The following is a 19503-nucleotide window of genomic DNA, read 5'->3' as shown; positions in this document are numbered from 1 at the left end:
CTATTACTTTTAGCAATAATAATTTAATTATTATTAATGCAAGTTTTGGGCGAATTTTTTTTTGCGGACTATCCTACTTTTATAATAATAATAATAATATAAATATAAAGATAATTTAATTATTATTAATATAAATTTTGGGGACAAAATTATTTTGCAAATAATCTTACTTTATTATGTATATATTAATTAAATATTTAATATACACAAAATAATTCACTGAAAAATCCATAATTAACATTGAAAAACTGGAAATTTAATATTAATTTTGCAGTAATGAATATTTTTAGTAATTAATATAAGTTTTTTGAGGAAAAAATTCTTTACCAAACTATCTAACTTTTATATATATATAAAGATTATTATTTTTTCTGGAGAAGGATACTGGATGGAGAAAGCTCAGCCTGAGGAGTTCCGATGGCCATTCTGCTCCAACCCAACCCAACCCAACCCAAGCTATGCCAGCAGTGCAGAGACTACTAATAAATTAAGTATATACCACCGGACTAGGAAATGCAGCTCCTGACCAACGAGTGGCCACTGGCCAGCATTCCCAATTGCCAAAGCTAGCTAGCTACCAGTATTATTTATTATGATTAATGCTATTATATTGTACTTTTAGGTAATGTCAGTTTGGTAAGAGTACTGAAGGCTCATGTGTCACGAATATGCACCTCTCAAATCTTCACGTTGATATTTTACTTTACCCCTAAATTCTCATAAATTTGTTTTTGAATTTTATGCAAGCTGCCTCATATCTTCATTGATATTTGATATTGTCCGCACTTATATGTTCTTAATTCTTTTTATCTCTAGTTAATATAAGACTTTAATTTTTATACCCAACAATCCTCCCCTCAAAGGACCGTGGCATTTATTTTGGGTGCTTCCCTTCCAATAATTATCTATCCGTTTGCTCCATCGAGATCAATTACTCATTTTCACCATGGGCTAACAACACGTTCGTGAAGTTTCAAAATATCCCTTACCTCAAGAGCCCGTTCCAAATAAAGCTCAACTACCGATCCAATCATGAATTTAATTGAGGCTCACCATCTTTGTTTGGCATTTTGAGAATTTCCTCCACACATTCTCTTGGTTAAGGTTGGGGCATGGGCTTTGATACCACTGTTAGGGCTATGGACCTCTCAAAATTTCATATTAGTATGATATTGTCCACTTTGACCCTAAATTTTAATGAATTTACTTTTAAATTTTACTTAAAATGCTGATACCAATAGATATATTATCCACACTTATATAATCTTGATCCTTTTCGTGTCTAGTCAATGTAAAACTTTAGTTTGCATATCCAACACGACATCATACCATTAGTGTAATAGTAGGGCAACAATAATCAATGTAGCATATATGAAAAAAAAAAAAAAAAAACTTTATTGTTTGTCCCTTTGTTGTTTTTGTGTCCATCTAATATTTAATATATAATATGTGGGAGTTATATATTTATATATTTAAAATCAGTGTTATAAGAATTGAACTGACACATTAAATTGATTGAATTGGGAATCGGTCAGAAAATTAAATTTGTTCATGGTTAAAAATTGATTATTAAATAATTAGTTGGTTTTTTATATTAATCATGGTTGAATTAGTGAACTGATTGAACTAAATGGTTCAACCGATTAATATTTAAGATATATATATATTTTCCTTTTAGTGTATTTTTAATATTAAAAAATATAATAATATTTTTAAATATTTGAATATCATCTCTCATTTTAATAATATATGGATAATTTTTTGTTTAATTTTATATTTATAATTTAAATATTTAATCTGTTGAGGAAATTTAAATAATTTGTACGTGGGTGGTCCTAGCAATTGTTTACCCAGTCATAGCAGTTTGTTTGTTAACGTGGGATAGTGCCTATTTTCATGTTGCTTTCAGTTATGTATTAGCCTATTTATAGGCTGTTTGTTTATCAATGAGTATGTAGAAAGTTTATCCTCTGCTTTCTCTATATCCTCTACTGCTTACGGTTATTAAACAAAATACATTTTCTTAGTTTCTGTTTCATCAGTGGTATCAGAGCTTGGTTCCGAGAAGTGAAATTGATGGCTTCCGAAAGTTTTGTACAGCCAGCCATTCCACGCTTTGATGGTCACTATGACCATTGGAGCATGCTCATGGAGAACTTCTTGAGGTCCAAAGAATATTGGACGGTTGTTGTTTCTGGAGTAGCAGAACCGGCAGAAAGTGTTGTTGTTTCTGGAGTAGCAAAACCAGCAGAAAGTGTTGTGCTAACAGATGCACAAAGGATAGAGCTTGACATGCTGAAGTTAAAGGATCTTAAAGCAAAGAATTATCTCTTCCAAGCCATTGATCGGTCAATCTTGGAAACCATTCTTTGCAAGGACATCGCCAAGCATATTTGGGATTCCATGAAGAAGAAGTATCAAGGTACAGCAAGGGCTAAGAGGCAGCAGCTTCAAGCACTTCGTTCGGAGTTTGAAATGCTTCGAATGAAGTCAGGAGAATCAGTTACAGACTATTTTTCAAGAACGATGGCAATCGTTAACAAGATGCGGATCCATGGCGACAAGACAGAGGATGTTCTCATTGTTGAAAAGATTCTTCGATCCTTGACATCAAAATTTAATTTTGTTGTCTGTTCAATAGAAGAAGCTAATGATGTTGGTTTACTATCAATTGATGAATTACAAAGTTCTTTGCTGGTTCATGAGCAAAAGATTAACCAGCAGGAAAAAGAAGAACAAGCATTGAAGGCCGTATCAGAAAGTCACTCTACACCCAGTAGAGCTGATAGAGGACGAGGCAGAGGTAGAAGTCGAGGTAGAGGAGGCAGAAACAATAATGATTGGAGGAACCAACAACAGAATCATCATCATCAAGAGAGACAATTTCAAGTAAGAGGCAGAGGACGTGGAGGCCACCACTTAACAACTTATAGATCAAAGTCAGCAGACAAGTCCAATGTTGAATGTTACAGATGTCATAGGTATGGCCATTATAAATCAGAATGTCAAACTGATTTGAATAAACAAAGTGAAGACCAAACTAACTATGCAGAAAAGGAAGAAGAGGTGTCTCTTTTGATGGTGTGTCACGTGAAGGAAGAAACTCAACAAAACATGTGGTATTTAGACACTGGCTGCAGCAACCACATGTGTGGAGAGAAGGAGGCATTTTCTGAATTGGATGAATCCTTTCGCAGCTCTATTAAGTTTGGTGACAATTCCACAATTTCTGTTATGGGAAAAGGAAAGGTAACAGTCCAAACTAAAGGAAATTCCACCCACACTATCGCTAATGTTCTTTTTGTGCCAGATTTAAAGACCAACCTGCTTAGTGTGGGTCAGTTACAAGAAAAAGGATACGAGATTTTTATCAAAGATGGAGTATGCCAAATTCAAGACGCAAAGTTGGGCTTAATTGCTCAAGTTAACATGACGGCGAATCGTATGTTCCCACTTTACCTCCACAACACCACTCATTCGTGCTTCTCAACAAAATTAAAAGATGAGGCATGGCTATGGCACTTTCGCTATGGGCATCTGAATTTTGGCGGATTGAAAACTCTTCAACAGAAGAACATGGTGATAGGGCTTCCTCAAATCACAACTTCTTCTCAAGTTTGTGAAGAATGTGTTGTTAGCAAACAACACCGTAATCAATTCCCTCAAGGAAAATCTTGGAGAGCAAAAAAGGCATTGGAGCTTGTGCATTCCGACATTTGTGGGCCAATAACACCACATTTTAACGGAGGTAAAAGATATATAATTACCTTCATTGATGATTATAGTCGTAAGATATGGGTTTATTTTTTGCAAGAAAAATCTGAAGCCTTTGTAGCTTTTAAACACTATAAAGCACTTGTTGAGAAGGAAGTTGGCAACCCAATAAAAGCTCTTCGCACAGATCGTGGTGGAGAATATAACTCACATGAATTTGTAATTTTTTGTGAGAACCATGGAATCAAGAGACAACTTACAGCAGCTTATACGCCCCAACAGAATGGTGTATGCGAGAGGACGAACCGCACTATTATGAATATGGTGCGAAGCCTTTTAACAACCAGTGGCATTCCAAAAAGTTTCTGGCCTGAAGCAGTTAATTGGAGCATTCATATATTAAACAGAAGTCCCACACTTGCTGTTCAAAATATGACACCGGAGGAAGCATGGAGCGGAAGGAAACCTGTTGTAGATCATTTCCGGATTTTTGGGTGTATTGCCTATGCCCATATTCCAGATGAGAAGAGGAGGAAGCTAGATAACAAGGGAGAAAAATGCATTTTTCTTGGTGTTAGTGATAAGTCAAAAGCTTATAAACTATACAATCCTAACACCATGAAACTTATCATCAGCCGTGATGTGGTCTTTGATGAAACAGGCACTTGGGCATGGAATCAAAATGGAGTTAAGGAAAATATTCCAGCAGATTTTGATGATGATGAGAAAGGGCAGCAATCTATGGAGAATGAGCAAGAAGAGGAAGTCCCTCAAAATGTTCCAATAGTTGATCAAAGCCCACTTGCAGCTGAATCACAAAGGCCTCAGCGTGTTCGTAGAAGACCAGCATGGATGACTGATTATGAGGTAACTGGAGTTAACCAAGGTGATGACCCACTTACACATTTTGCTCTTTTTTCAGATTGTGATCCTACCATTTTTGAAGTGGCTGTCAAAGAACCTAAATGGAGAAAGGCTATGGATGCTGAAATAACAGCCATTGAAAGAAATGAGACATGGGAGCTATGTGATCTTCCAAAAGGACAGAAGACAATTGGTGTAAAGTGGGTTTACAAGACAAAGCTGAAAGAGAATGGTGAGGTTGACAAGCACAAGGCACGTTTGGTAGCTAAAGGCTACAAGCAGGAGTTTGGTGTTGATTATAAAGAAGTCTTTGCTCCGGTTGCAAGGCATGATACAATCAGATTGGTGATTGCAATGGCAGCTCAAAACTCATGGCCTATCTTTCAGTTGGACGTGAAATCAGCATTCCTCCATGGAGATTTGAAAGAAGAGGTATTTATTGATCAACCTCCTGGTTATATAAAACTTGGCAATGAGCATAAAGTGTATAAGTTAAAGAAAGCTCTATATGGATTAAAACAAGCTCCACGGGCTTGGTATAATCGTATAGAAACTTATTTTTTGAAGGAAGGATTTCAAAAATGTCCTTATGAACATACACTTTTTATAAAGATTGAAGATGGAGGAAAAATGCTCATTGTTTGCTTATTTGTAGATGATTTAATCTACACTGGAAATAATACAGCCATGTTTGGAAGTTTTAAGAAATCCATGATGGCTGAATTTGACATGTCCGATCTTGGCATGATGCATTATTTTCTTGGCATTGAAGTGGTGCAGTCTTCTAGTGGAATTTTTATTTCTCAAAAGAAGTATGTGCGAGAAATTTTGGACAGGTTTCAAATGAAGGATTGTAATCCTGTAAATACTCCATCGGAGTTTGGTTTGAAGCTAAACAAAGATAATGGAGGAAAAAAAGTTAATGACACTCTCTACAAACAAATAGTGGGGAGTTTAATGTATTTGACGGCAACCAGACCTGATATAATGCATGCTGTAAGTATGATTAGCAGGAATGGAGAAAAATCAAATCTGTTTGGCTTTACAGATAGTGATTATGCAGGAGATTCAGATGATCGAAAAAGTACATCTGGGTATGTTTTCATGATGGGGACAGGAGCTGTTTCATGGTCATCAAAGAAGCAACCTATTGTCACATTATCATCCACTGAAGCTGAATTTGTTGCTGCAACAGCTTGTGCTTGTCAAGCTATTTGGCTAAAGAAAATCCTTAAAGAGCTGCAATTCAAGGAGGATGGACCTACTCAGATTTATTGCGACAACAGTTCAGCAATAAAGCTTTCTAAAAATCCAGTTTTGCATGGTCGAAGCAAACATATAGATGTGAAGTATCATTTCTTGAGGGATCTCACGAATGATGGAGTCATTAATCTTATTTACTGCAGAAGTGAAGACCAGATCGCTGATATTCTAATGAAGCCTCTCAAGTTTCCTGCATTTCAGAAGCTCAGAAAGCTACTTGGTGTTTGTACTTCAAAGCTTAACTTTGATTAAACTGGATGTTATATCTGGAACATCAGTTTAAGGGAGGGATTGTTGAGGAAATTTAAATAATTTGTACGTGGGTGGTCCTAGCAGTTGTTTACCCAGTCATAGCAGTTTGTTTGTTAACGTGGGATAGTGCCTATTTTCATGTTGCTTTCAGTTATGTATTAGCCTATTTATAGGCTGTTTGTTTATCAATGAGTATGTAGAAAGTTTATCCTCTGCTTTCTCTATATCCTCTACTGCTTACGGTTATTAAACAAAATACATTTTCTTAGTTTCTGTTTCATCATAATCATGAATTATATTTTACTTTATCATAAATTTGTGTTAAGATTGTTATAATTTTTTTTAAAATTGAAAGATATATTTTATTTTTAAATATTTTTATTATCACAATTTTAATTAATATATTTATGTTATTTCTTTAGAATACATACTAATTCAAATAAGATTAACTTCAATCCCACCGTTGAACCGTAAATCTCTTTTATTTTCAGTTTAATATCTCTAATTCACTTTTTAAATATTACTTAAAATTATTATTTATGTATTAAAGATAAATAAAAAACATAAATATTCTTAAAAAAATATATTATAATATAATTCATGTCATTTTATTTACATTTGATGTATAAATAATAATAATAATAATAATTATTATTATTATATGTATGACTTAATCATTTTGTTTAGGTCGGGCCCCTCCTCACTCAATATCTTTTGAATGCGCCCACCACTACCTTCCTTTCCTTCCATCTCAACACTTTAATTGGCAGCAAAGGATGTCACGTTTAGGTGCTGTGTCTTTGTTTATTTATTTTTTAAATTCACTAAATCCCTTTAAATTTATAACTTAAAAGGCAATAATTGTCTTGTAATTCTATTTTTAATAAAAAAATTCTCTTGATATTATTTTAAATTAAAAAATAAATTTACATGTCAAAACAAATGATCATAGTTCCTTAATTAATATCAAACAATTACAAATAATTATGTTATTATAAATTAATTAAAAATAAAAATACTAAACTCACCAAAAGTAGCCCCAACTAATGATTTGAAAAGGAAAATTAAAAAGAAAAAAGTTGGAGAATATAACCACTAACTCAAAAAGAAAACATAAAAATTCCAACTTTTGAAATAGAAACACAAATATGGTATTTTTAAAATTCAATCAAAAACTGTATTTACGGAACAAAAAAAAATCAATCAAAAATTGTATTTATTGAAGAAAAGAGACGAGAAAATTAAATTAAAAAAAATAATTATTTGAAGATTATTTTGGTTCAATAATGTAAAAGTAAATTAGAGACTAATTTACTTTTATGATTTAAAAATTAATTGGATTTCATGTTGTTTATGGATTTATTAGCTTTTGCACTACTTTGAAGATAAACTAAAATCTTATTTGAATTTAGAGACTGACTGCAATTATTAGTTATATTTTGTGTTTACCATTTCTCTTTTCAAATTAATTACTAATTGAAGTCATTTACCTCCATTTAAAGGTAAGTTTAGTATTTTTATTTTTAATTAATTTGTAATAATTGAATTGTTTAAAATTAATTGGGAGCATTGTGGCATGTTCTTTTTCTAACATGTAAATCTAGTTTCTTTTTTTTTTTTTTTTTGGGACCATAAAATGATGTCAAAGAAGGTTAAAAATAAAACTATTAAGGGATTAAGTATTTTAAGTTATAAATTTTGATACGATTTAGTGGATTTTAGCCTTATTTCCTTTTGTGAGTGATATAGTCACTCCACTCATTGTTTTATATACATGTTAATTTATTATGAGTTAAAATTTAATTTTAAATTAAGCGAGTCGTTTATATAATTAATACTTAATTTTAATTAATATCTCACTAGTTAGTCAAATTAATTTTTCTCTCAACATTGCCTAACCCTGATGGATGAAGGGTGGTTAAATTAATTTTTGTAAAATTTTGATTTTGTTATTTTGTAAAAATTAGTAGTAAAATGATGTTGTCTTTATATTTTTCTAAAAAATAAATATAATAATTAATTCTAAAACTAAAAACAGGACAAAGCGATGGTATAGTTAGTGTACGGTAACGGTAGGGCCGACCAAATAACAACAAAAACAAATAACAATGAACGCGTTTCTTGTTATCCCAATCCTACTCTACCTACGTGCCTGCCTGAAGGCTGCTAAATGAATGTGAGCGAATGAATGAATACACATCAAAGTCATTTTAGTTTATAGAGAATTTTAAGTGCGGCCAGCGGCATCAATCAAAATTATTTTTTATTATTTCATCCGCGTGCTGTTGTGTTGTTGCCCGCCTTCTCTCTCTCTCTCTCTCGCTCGGGGATAGAGGCAGAGGGGAGGGCGGGGAGAGAGCGAGCGAGCGAGCCGCAGGAGAAAGGGCAGAAGGATGCCCACAACACAACAAACTGCCTACCCTCGTTTCTCTTTTTCGATTCTCCTCCGTGTGCCTGGAAGAAAGAAGCAGACGCCGATCTTTCCTTCCGTCCTTCCTGAGCGTTAGGAGCAGGAGGTCTTATTCAATATCTAACTCTGGAAAGAGGCAGGGAAGGGAGCTTTCTTCCATCCATCTCTTCTGTTTCGCAACGCCACCTCCCAATCTGCCTGCCAACTGGAGATCATGAGATAGGTTATGGTGGTCAAGCCGCGATCCATTCCAAAAAGACAGGCAATTTGTTGATCGGTTTTCTAGGGTTGGGGTTTCTGGCCGTTGATTGATTATTTGCTCTCTCTTCTTATTTTAAGAGAAGAAAAAGGAAAAACCAAAACCAAAACAAGGTCTTCCACGGAGAAAGAAACGATCTCCAAGGTAAGATCTTTGTCCATTTCCATTATCCCGCACTGTTAATCGATGCAATGTTTCTTCTTTTTGTATGCATCTTCAACGCCTATTATCTCCGGCTATGATCATGCTTTTCAACTTTGACAAATTTTGTTCAGGGCTGGGTTAGGTCTAGTGCCTCGTCGCAAATGGAAGCCTCTGCAGCTGCTGCTGCTGCTGCTAATTCGGATACCTTCAGGGGTTCTCCCCCGAGTAGCACTATCAATTCTAGAAGATTCGGAGTCCAGTTGTCTGCCTCCAATTTGCTCCGTTCACCGCTTTCTACCTTGTTGGAGTACTCTGGCCTCCTGCGACCCAGGTCCCCTCCTAGTCACGCGGAATCTGATACCTCCTCCACGAACAGTACCATCGGCGTTGGTTTCCAAGATCGCATTCATAACGATTCTCCTGTGTCTGGTGTTGGCGCTGGGGAGGTTTCTATTAGGATAATTGGTGCCGGGGAACAAGATCATGAACTCGACAGGATTGAGACTTCTTTGCCTTCTTCAACACTTGGCCATCAGAATGAAGCATATGCTCATCCCATTGGTAGAACAGCTTCTGCCTTGTCCCTTTCTTCAACACTGGATGGCCAGGGAGATTCGAGGAGTGATCAGGGCGTAGGGGAGGGTGTGTCCCAGTCACTTAATGGAGGAGATGTTGATGGGGAGGCTGCAGATGGGTCTGCATCTAATGGAAGGGATTCTTCTTACCAGAGATATGATATACAGCAGGCTGCCAGATGGATTGAGCAGGTGCTTCCGTTTTCTTTGCTTCTCTTGGTCGTTTTTATCCGACAGCATTTGCAAGGTACTCTTTCACAAATTTTCACCTTAACCATTTTAGCTACGAAGTTCGTTGTTCAGTTGTTTTACAAGCATTTGCATCCATAAATGATCTCTTAGGCTCTTAGCATTGCCAAGATAATGAGTCGGGATGACATTTTACATTTGTTGAAAAAATGTTCAAATAATATTATCCTTGAACCTTCTTGAGATCACTCCATATTTACTTGTTCTTTTTATTTTTTTGGTCTGTTTTTGTAGCTTTTGTAGTAATGGGGGTTTAACCTTTGACTAGAAGGTTGGAGTGGTTTCAAATGGACAGTTCCTTCTTCATGATGGGGTTTAGGAATCTAGAAAAGACTGTCATGTGGGAAGTCAGGAATCCAGTCCTAACTATGATTTCTTTGAAGATATAATTGAAAGAGAGGGAGAAATAGAGAAAAATGAGGGAGAAACAGGAAGAAAATTGGGACAGAATTGAAGAGTAAGAGAGAAACTTGAGTTATTATATTCCAATGATAATCCAAAACAGTTCTCGAGTGGCTGATATAGCCTCTCTTACAGGTATTGAATGAGTGAGAGTGGCAACTGCTGTTACCGTACATAATTGCTGGTTACTGTATATAAAGCTACACATAGTGCCAAAATATCAATCAAGAAAATAAAATTAATAACTGAAAATAAGAGTAATAATCTGCTGCATTCAAGGGCTTGGATGTCTGCCTACATCCAGTTTGTGACAGGTCTTAGTGCTTAAAAGGATTCCTTGTTAAAGTGCTTTATTTGATTTCTTATGGCTTCAATAAGGGGGCTTGAGAATGAGTTTCTGATATGGCATTGAAGATGTTTGGTGATCTTAGAGGAGGGAGTGGGTTTGAGAGGCAGTAGAGTAATGTTGTGAGAACTCCAGGAATCATACATGCATACTCAACAATTGGATAAAAAGACAGAATTAGGGGGGCAATAGTTTTTTGAATACTTTTCCTAACTACTATGCTAAGGGGGGTTTGTTTAGAGGGAGTATGCTCTATTTCTTGCTTTCCTTGAATATTTTGGATGGAGGGATTAGAGGTTGTGGTTATTCAGCCAGATAAAGGGTCATTAGTGTCATGACCCCGAGGATCTCCAAGGATAGAGTAGGAAATATGATAGTATTTAGCTTACATGCATTACCATATTTTGTAATTTCCGTTTATATTTTCTCTCATAGGGCCTTGTCCTTAGCTATAGGCAGTTAGGCTATTTGTTGCATTGCACATGGGTGCATGTGGAGGCTATTAGGCTATATATAAGCCACGACCGAGGATGAGAAATTATGCTTGAATTGATATTGAATCTCTCATTTTTCTCTCTAGAATTCTCTCCCATTCTCCCTCTCGTTCCCTTCTGCAATTCTCTCTCATTTTCCTCTGGTTTCTTCCTTTATTTCTATCTCATTTCCCTCTCCAATCATTATGTTATTAGTTCTATTCAATCGGATCCTTTCGATTGCTAATCCAACCCAGTTATGAACCCTAGGTTCACGTCAAAATGTATTAGAGCATCGTTCCTCGCCGGTTTTTGTTGCTGATTAAGGTCCAACAGTTATCGACGGCTATTGTTCGAAGCATCGGATCCTCGAAATTGGAAGTGATTTCTAGTGAAAGGAGGCCTAGGTGATAATTAGAGTGCGTAGACGAGAAAATGAGGTAGAGGCGACTCTTGGAGCAGTCCCTTAGCAGTTAGTTCTTCTTCCGGTGCAACTCTTACTATTTTGGTAAATTGCACTTTCGTGACTGAGAAACAACCAAAAGATTTATGGTTGAATCTCGGAATTGATTTCGACATGCGAGGGGGTGAGTGTCAACTCGAATCTGAAGGAGAGGTAGGTGGATTGGCTTGGCTAAGATTCTAGTGATTTTGTTCGGAATTGAGGACGAACAAGCCAAGCAGATCCAACTGAATTCCAATAAAATTTCGTTGCCGTGACGGACACCAATCCACGGTAGGTGTCGATGCTAACCGTGAGGCAATGGGTTAGACTCTGGAGTGTCTCGATATAGTGGGTGTTGTGATTTGGACTCAAGAGTGGGTGTAGCGATTGAACTAGCAATGAGTTTTGGTGATTTTGGAATCAGTAGCGATCGCAAATTGGGCTGAGAGCCTTGGATAGTGAATTGGGCAGTAGTTGTTCTTTGGCTGTGATTTTGATTTGAGTTGAAGGCTAGGAAATTAGTTTCCATAGTTAAGGTCCAGGTTGAGAAGGCTTGAAGGCGACTTGGCCTGGCGAGCCCGACGGTGTTTTCGGCAACTTTTGTGAATTAATTGAGTAGCGAATTCCAGAGTCCGGTGAACTCAACGGAACTGGAGGTTCCGACAACTACCCATGGTGATCGACTGGGAAGTGTGGATTGACGATTAATAGCAGGTGACAACGCTAAATGGTGATTGCGCGAGAAGGAAGCGCTGGTTGGGGCGATCGTGAGTCACTTTGGTTGTGATTTCGACTCTGAGAAATATATACTTCTATTGATAGTGGAAGCAGATATAGGTGATTCTAGTGGTGAATTCCGACAATTTGGGCGGAATTCCGGTAAATTAAGTGAGGAGGATCTGGAGTCCCATTATTCTGTTGAATTGAGGCCGACATAGGCGAGTTTGCAACAGTTTCTTTGGTGACTACTGACATAAGTGACCTTAGCATTGAGTCTAAGTCGAATTGGAAGGCAAGTGGCTCATCTTGTTGAGAAATTGAAGGCAATCATTTATCTTAGGTGCTTGCTGGGAAGCATATATCAAAGGGAGATGAGGGATTCAATGTACAGGACTTCTACTCCTTGGTCTTTGCAGTGTTCTGTTGGTGAGAAGTCGACCATGGGGCAAATGGAGTCTCAAGGCCAGCAAAAGAAGGCTGCATTTTCAGCTGAAAACAATAGGAAACATAAGAAGGGGATCAACCAATTGGACAAGGAAACAAGAAGTGTGATACATAATACGAGTAATGAATTCGGCCGGCTGCTACATGAGCAGTTGCAGGAGTTTGCGATGATACTAACTAAGAAGTTATCATTATAGCTTTCTTGCAGAATTTTTTGAGGATTATTGCAGAAGTTTTAACAAAGAGGAATTCCTTAAAATAGAGCAGCCAAAAGAGAAGTCGAGATGGTGGGAAACGGATTCATTGCCTATTTCCAATGTGGAGTGGAAGAAGTATACCGATTTTAGCAGAATCATCAAGAAGGAGGAGTGCGGCATCAGTGATGATATTGGTGGTGAATGGCATTATCCAAAGAGAATCTGTGATGAACAGATTGATAGGGCAACAAAGGCAAATGGACAATCTGAAATTGTTAAAAGAGAAGTTCACATAGAGGGAAATTCTAGCAAACACAAGGAAGGAGGAGTTGCTGAATTATTTGCATGTAATCAGGAGATTTCGATTGAAACTTCAGCCAATATTAAGGAAGTTGGCGCTGTAAATGAAGCGAACGAGTCAATGGAAACTCAGGATTTCGAAGATGAAAGAAGATTGGATGAGGAGATTGGGGTAGACCACATTTTACAAGAACAAGAAGTTGATGATTCTAGTGATGCACAACCTAATCTAGCTGTAAATCATGTTAGGGAAGAAGGTCGAGATGGAGGTCAGGTGTCAATCATTGAGAAATCGTTAGCTGGAATTGAAGTTGCAGCAACTCCTAATTTTAATGCTCACGAACAGCCTTGGTTTGAGTATCTAAGGCAACTCTGCAAATTTCCATTGCTGCATTTCTAGAATGTTGCTAATATTTTTGCAGCAGAGCATGGCTGTGGGGTGAATGGGGATACAATAACTGCAACTATGGTTGTAGATTTGCTCCCCTTACTTGTATTGGATAGTAATGAAGTACTAACGGAAGTCACGAACATGGATAGTCCTTCTGTTGGACTCCAAGGTTCAGCTACTAACTATTTCAGTTTGGAAGTGGCTGATCTGGTTCATAGATTGGAGACCAAACTTGATTGAATAACTATTACTGGGGTGGTTGTATTGGGGTTGAACTCGATGAAGTTTTCCCTATGGAAGTTTTGGGTCAACTTAGGCCTAGAATTGATCTTGGAAATTGTTTGGACTTGGGGGTATTATAGTAATAAATAAAAGGGGAAGGAAGGGCGGGAAAAGGGGTTAGAGCTAACTAACCTACCTGACAATGAATAAATAAGGGAATGTTGAAACAAAAGGACAGTTTTGAAATGAAATAACCAATTCTCTTCTTCCTCAATTCTCTTCTCTCGTCTCTCTCTATCTCTCTTCCTAAATTTTGTTCTAACGGAATTTCCCAGAAATTTTGATCCGACTCCAACCCATTTTAGGGGTTGGACAACTGGTATCAGAGCTAGGCCTTCTTCGGCGGCTTTTGGCGCACAATTAGAAGGTGACGGAAGGTTCGTTCAGCAACAACAACAGAATGGCGGAACGAACATGCCTGAAACAATTGGAGCTTCGCCTTGAGAATCTTGATGGATTAATGTGGCAGACGCAAGAAGACGTGAGGGCCCAACGAGAAGACATGGCAATCCAAAGGGAGGATATGGCAATCCAGAGGGAAGATTTAGTCGCCATCAAAGACAGTATACAGGAGCTAGAAAAGGGTCAAGAACGGGTCGACTTTTATGGACAAAAGATAGATCGCATGTTTGCCATCATGTCGACATGGCCACAATTTCGATTGCAAGAAGAGTCTGTTCCAAGAATGGAGACAGACGTAATGGGCGATGGAATATTACTGCGACCAGGCAGATCGAGGGGAACGAAGGAAAGGACTGCATGGGAACGTGAAACCCATGGCATAAATCACGGGTCGATGGATGGGGGACACCTGCTAACACCAAGATTGGAAATTCCAATCTTCGATGGATCTAAACCCTGCTGGTGGGTACGACACTGTGAAAGATTCTTTGAATTGTATAGGATAGGAGAAGAACAAAGGGTGACTATGGCAGCGGCTTACTTGGATGATACTGCGGATGCGTGGTACCAGAGTTGGACGCAATTAGAAGGGGGATGGGTGTCGTGGACCAATTTTGCCAACGAACTGTGTGGTTGTTTTGGTGAATGGAATCTGGCGGACACGATCGAAGAATTTAACAAACTAAAATATCTGAGGCAGTTTGAGGAACTAAAGACGTTGATAGGAGCAGCTCATCCGAGCTTACCCGAGTACTAATTCGTCTCAAATTTCATCAGCGGATTCAGAGATGATTTGAGATCCGTAGTAAAGATGTTGGGGCCAGTGTCGGTAAGACAAGCAGTAGAAAAAGCACCCCTCCAAGAAGTAACATGGGAGGCAGTATTCAAGAAGAATAGGCTATGGTCACAAGGAGGGTTGGCAGTCAACAAAGGGGGAAATCATTTCGGAGGAAGTAATTTCAAATCGGTTGTGGGAGGAACAAATCAAGGAGGCGTTAAGAATGGGAATGGGGTAGGAACAAACAAGAATACTACATTGGAGCGGAGGCGCCAATTAGGCCTATGCTTCAAATGTGGGGAAAAATATGGACTTGGCCATCAATGTAGGAGATTAATGCTGAAGATGGAGGCTTCTGATGATGAAGAGGCAGAATAAGATAAGGCAGAAGAAGATACAGAGGAAGAGCCCCATGCTGAGGAAGAACATGAGGATGATGGAGGACAAATCTCCTTTCATGCGTTGAAAGGGGGCCCTACGGGGAAGATTATTCAAGTTAAAGAGCAGGTGGGAAGACGAAGATTATTGGTGTTGATTGACAACGGAAGCACTCATAGTTTTGTGAACAAGAAAACAACCCAAGATCTCAAGTGTGAAATGACCAGAACCAACCCACTATCAGTGATCGTCACTAATGGGGACTGAATGTACAACAACCACAAATGTTCGAATTTTAAGTGGGTAATGCAAGGAGTAGAGTTTGTGGCAGACTTGAGGGTCTTGGAGTTAGGGGGGTGTGATATCGTGCTGGGGGTTGACTGGATGAAGAATGTAAGCCCTCTAACCTTTGATTTCAAGAAGCTGGAGGTGACAGTGGAGGTTGAAGGCCAAAAGTTGACATTGATGGGAAGCCTAGATTAGGGGGAATGCAAAGTAATATCAGGAAGGAGGTTACACAAACTAATAAACTGGAAAAGTGATCAAATTGCGGAATTATACTCTATTCATGCAATGGAGTATGAGGAGGAAGTAAGGGACAATCCACAGGAACAGCAGCAGCTACACTGTAACTTCTAAAAGACGTAAACACTTATGATCCCTTGCACTTATTATTGCATGAATTCCAGGACCTCTTCCAAGAGCCGACTACCCTACCACCCCAACGGCTTTTAGACCATGCTATCCATCTTAAACCTAACACAGAACCTGTAAATATTCGCTCATACCGATATAACCCTACCCAGAAAATTAAAATTGAGAAACAAGTAAAGGACATGCTAACCAATTCAATCATACTACCTAGCTAAAGTCCCTTTGCCTCTCTAGTCCTTCTTGTCAAGAAAAAAGATGGCACTTGGAGATTTTGTATAGACTATAGGTAGCTTAATTCCCTTACCATAAAGAATAAATTCCCTATTCCTATCATTGAGGATTTATTAGATGAACTCAATGGTGTTGCCATCTTTTCTAAACTAGACCTAAGGGCTGGTTATCACCAAATTAGAATGAGGCCAGCCGATATTCCTAAAACTACTTTTCGTACACACCAAGGGCTTTATGAATTCACTGTCATGCCCTTCAGTTTGACCAATGCTCCCGTCACCTTTCAAGCCTTGATGAACTAGATTTTCAGTCCCTACCTTCGCAAATTTATTCTTGTTTTCTTTGACAATATTCTTGTTTACTGCCCATCCCTACAAACCCACCTATCTCACCTCCGAACCACTTTTGAGGTTCTGTGAATTCATCAATTATATGTCAAGCTGTCTAAGTGTACATTTGCTCAAGGAGAGGTGGAATATCTAGGCCATGTAATTTCAGCTAAGGGGGTGAGTACAGATCCTCAGATCCTAAAAAAATAGAGGCAATGGTGAATTGGCTGCGGCCTAAGAATGTGAAGGATTTAAGGGGTTTTTTAGGTTTGACTGGATATTATAGAGAATTTGTCAAAAATTATGGAGTGATTAGTTGGCCCTTGATAGAGCTGTTGCGAAAGGACAATTTCGATTGGAATCCTAAAGTTGAAGCAGTATTTGAAATCCTTAAACAGGCCATGACTCAAGCCCTTGTTTTAGCCCTTCCGGATTTCTCAAAACAATTTGTTGTTGAAACAAATGCTTGTGATAGTAGGGTGGGAGCAGTTCTCATGCAAGAAGGGAAACCTTTGGCTTACATAAGCCAAGGTTTCGCTCCTAAAATATCTAGGCTTGAGTGTGTATGATAAAGAGCTGATAACAATGTTGGTAGCTAGTGAGAAATGGTGTCATTACTTGGAGAATAATCAGTTTGTGATTAAAACGGACCACGAAAGCCTTCAATTTCTACTCCAACAACAGTTGCACTCATTTACAGAGGAAAGGAGTTTCTAAACTTTTGGGATTGGATTATACAATTGAATATAGAAGAGGGAAGGAGAATTTGGTGGCAGATGCGTTGTCCAAAAGAAAGGAAAATGGAGTTTGCTAGGCTATATCAGTTGTCACTCCCGAATGGGTGAAGGAAGTGGTGAGGAGCTATGACTAGACACCTTGGTTGCAGACATTATTACAACAGTTAGCAATAACACCTAACAGACAACATGGCTATACTTTTGTTGAGGGACTCATTCGGTTCAAGGGCCGAATTGTTGTAGGGGAGGATGACCAGCTGAAGTCATAGATTTTGAGGGCCATGCACGACTCAGCAGTGGACTGACATTCTGGGGTAAGAGCCACTTATCATCGGGTAAGGCATTTTTTCTATTGGCTGGGATTAAAGAAAACAGTGGTGAAATATGTGCTGGAATGTGATGTGTGCCAACGATGCAAGCATGAAATAGTGGCTCTACCAGGTTTATTACAACCATTACCAATTCTGGATCAAGCATGAGAGGACATTTCAATGGATTTCATAGAGGACTTACCAAAATTGGGGGGCAAGGATACAATTTTGGTGATTGTGGACCGCTTAACTAAGTTTGCTCATTTCCTTAGTTTGACACATCCCTTTACAGTTTCAGAAGTGGCTAGATTGTTGTTGGATTCATTGTTTAAAATTCATGGAATCCCCAAGACCATTGTGTCTGACAGAGACAAGATCTTCGCCAGTAAATTTTGGCAGGAATTATTCAAGAGTTTGGGGGTGGGTTTACACTTATCGATAGCTTATCATATGGAAATGGACGGACAAACAGAGAGAAAAAATCAATGTCTAGAGGCCTACCTTCGCTATATGTGTTTTGCTAGGCCTAGAAGTTGGCACCGTTGGCTATCACTTGCTCAATGGTGGTACAATTCTACATATCATACAGCTATTAAACGTACCCTTTTTGAGGTTGTGTTTGGGTATTGTCCACCATAAGTGACGCAGCGTATAGCGCGTGTGTGAAAAAAACACACCAAAAAAAACCCTTGAAAGAGCAAACTTCAATGGCCGAAGCTTGGCTTTCAAGAAGACGCAAAAACAAGACTGTTTTGCTAAGAAAACCCAAATAGGTTGCTGAAATTTGATTGATTAAAACTTGATTACAAACTCTAGATCCTAGGCATATTTATAGTATTTGGCTAATCCAAATCCATCTAATATTTGGAAAACAAAATTCAACTAGAATCCTAATAGAAATAAATCCTAATCCAACATGAAGTAGAATTCTAAATCAAGTAGAAACATGAAATTGAATCCTAAATCAAGTAGAATTCTAAAAACTTAAGAAGTATTAAAATAACATAAAGTAGAATTCTAAACCAAGTAGAATTCTAAAACTTAAGAAGTATTAAAATATTGTTCCAGCGTGGTCGGGTCGGCTTTGGGTCGGGTCTTGATTGGTGACCGCATCATTCACCTCCACTTGAGAAGAATTCTTCCTTGAATTATGATCTGGGTATGATAACTCAACGTCCGGCAAATTCAAAGAAATATTAGCAACATTGAATGTTTTGGAAATACCCATATGATTTGGCAAATCCACAACATAAGCATTATCATTGATCTTCTTTGTAATCTTGTAAGGACCATACTTCTTTGGCTTGAGCTTGTTCTGTTGTCCTGTAGGAATCCGTTCCTTCTTCAAGAATATCATGACTTCATCTCCAACCGCAAATACTTTGTGCTTCCTATGCTTGTTAGCTGCTGCCTTGTACTTCTTATTCGCCTCGTGCAACTTTTGCGTGACATCTTCCTGAACTGCTTGAACGTGTTCGGCTAAGTCACTAGCTGCAACACTGAAACCTGGTACCTTTGGTAATTTTACCAAATCCAATGCATGATTAGGAACTTTCATGTATACGATAGAGAATGGTGATCTTCCTGTTGAGCTATGCATGGCGTTGTTGTAGGCAAATTCCGCTTGAGCTATGACTAGGTCCCATTATCTTGGCTTGTCTTTGCAAACACTGCGAATCAGATTTTCTAAGGTACGATTCACCACCTCTGTCTGTCCATCAGTCTGGGGATGTGCTGTGCTACTGAAATTCAAAGATGAATCGAACATTCTCTACAAGGTAATCTAGAAGTGACTCAAAAAACCTTGTATCACGATCCGAAGTAATAGTTTTAGGGACTCTATATAGTCTAACAATCTCCTTGAAAAACAGTTTGGCTGTAGCTACTGCATCTGCCATCTTCTTGCATGGGAGAAAGTGCGTCATCTTGGAAAACCTGTCAACCACTACAAAA

General features: G+C 38.0%; 1 protein-coding gene across 2 annotated transcripts in view; it reads left to right on the top strand.

Annotated features, from left to right (window-relative positions):
- The first annotated feature begins 8326 nt into the window (after positions 1–8326).
- The window catches only part of LOC127789871 (uncharacterized), a 33138-nt gene continuing 21961 nt past the window's right edge, over positions 8327–19503 (top strand). Inside the window, exons 1-2 of one of the 2 annotated variants that reach the window (XM_052318924.1) lie at positions 8327–8906; positions 9038–9728. In XM_052318924.1, coding sequence (XP_052174884.1) covers positions 9068–9728 — 661 coding nt within the window. In that variant the 5' untranslated portion in view covers positions 8327–8906; positions 9038–9067. The remainder of the gene's footprint in view (positions 8907–9037; positions 9729–19503) is intronic. The other variant, XM_052318925.1, reaches the window with a different exon arrangement.

The sequence above is a fragment of the Diospyros lotus genome, chromosome 14, assembly GCF_014633365.1.
Source record: "Diospyros lotus cultivar Yz01 chromosome 14, ASM1463336v1, whole genome shotgun sequence".
Classification (NCBI taxonomy): domain Eukaryota; kingdom Viridiplantae; phylum Streptophyta; class Magnoliopsida; order Ericales; family Ebenaceae; genus Diospyros; species Diospyros lotus.
This window is presented reverse-complemented; position numbering and strand designations above follow the sequence as displayed.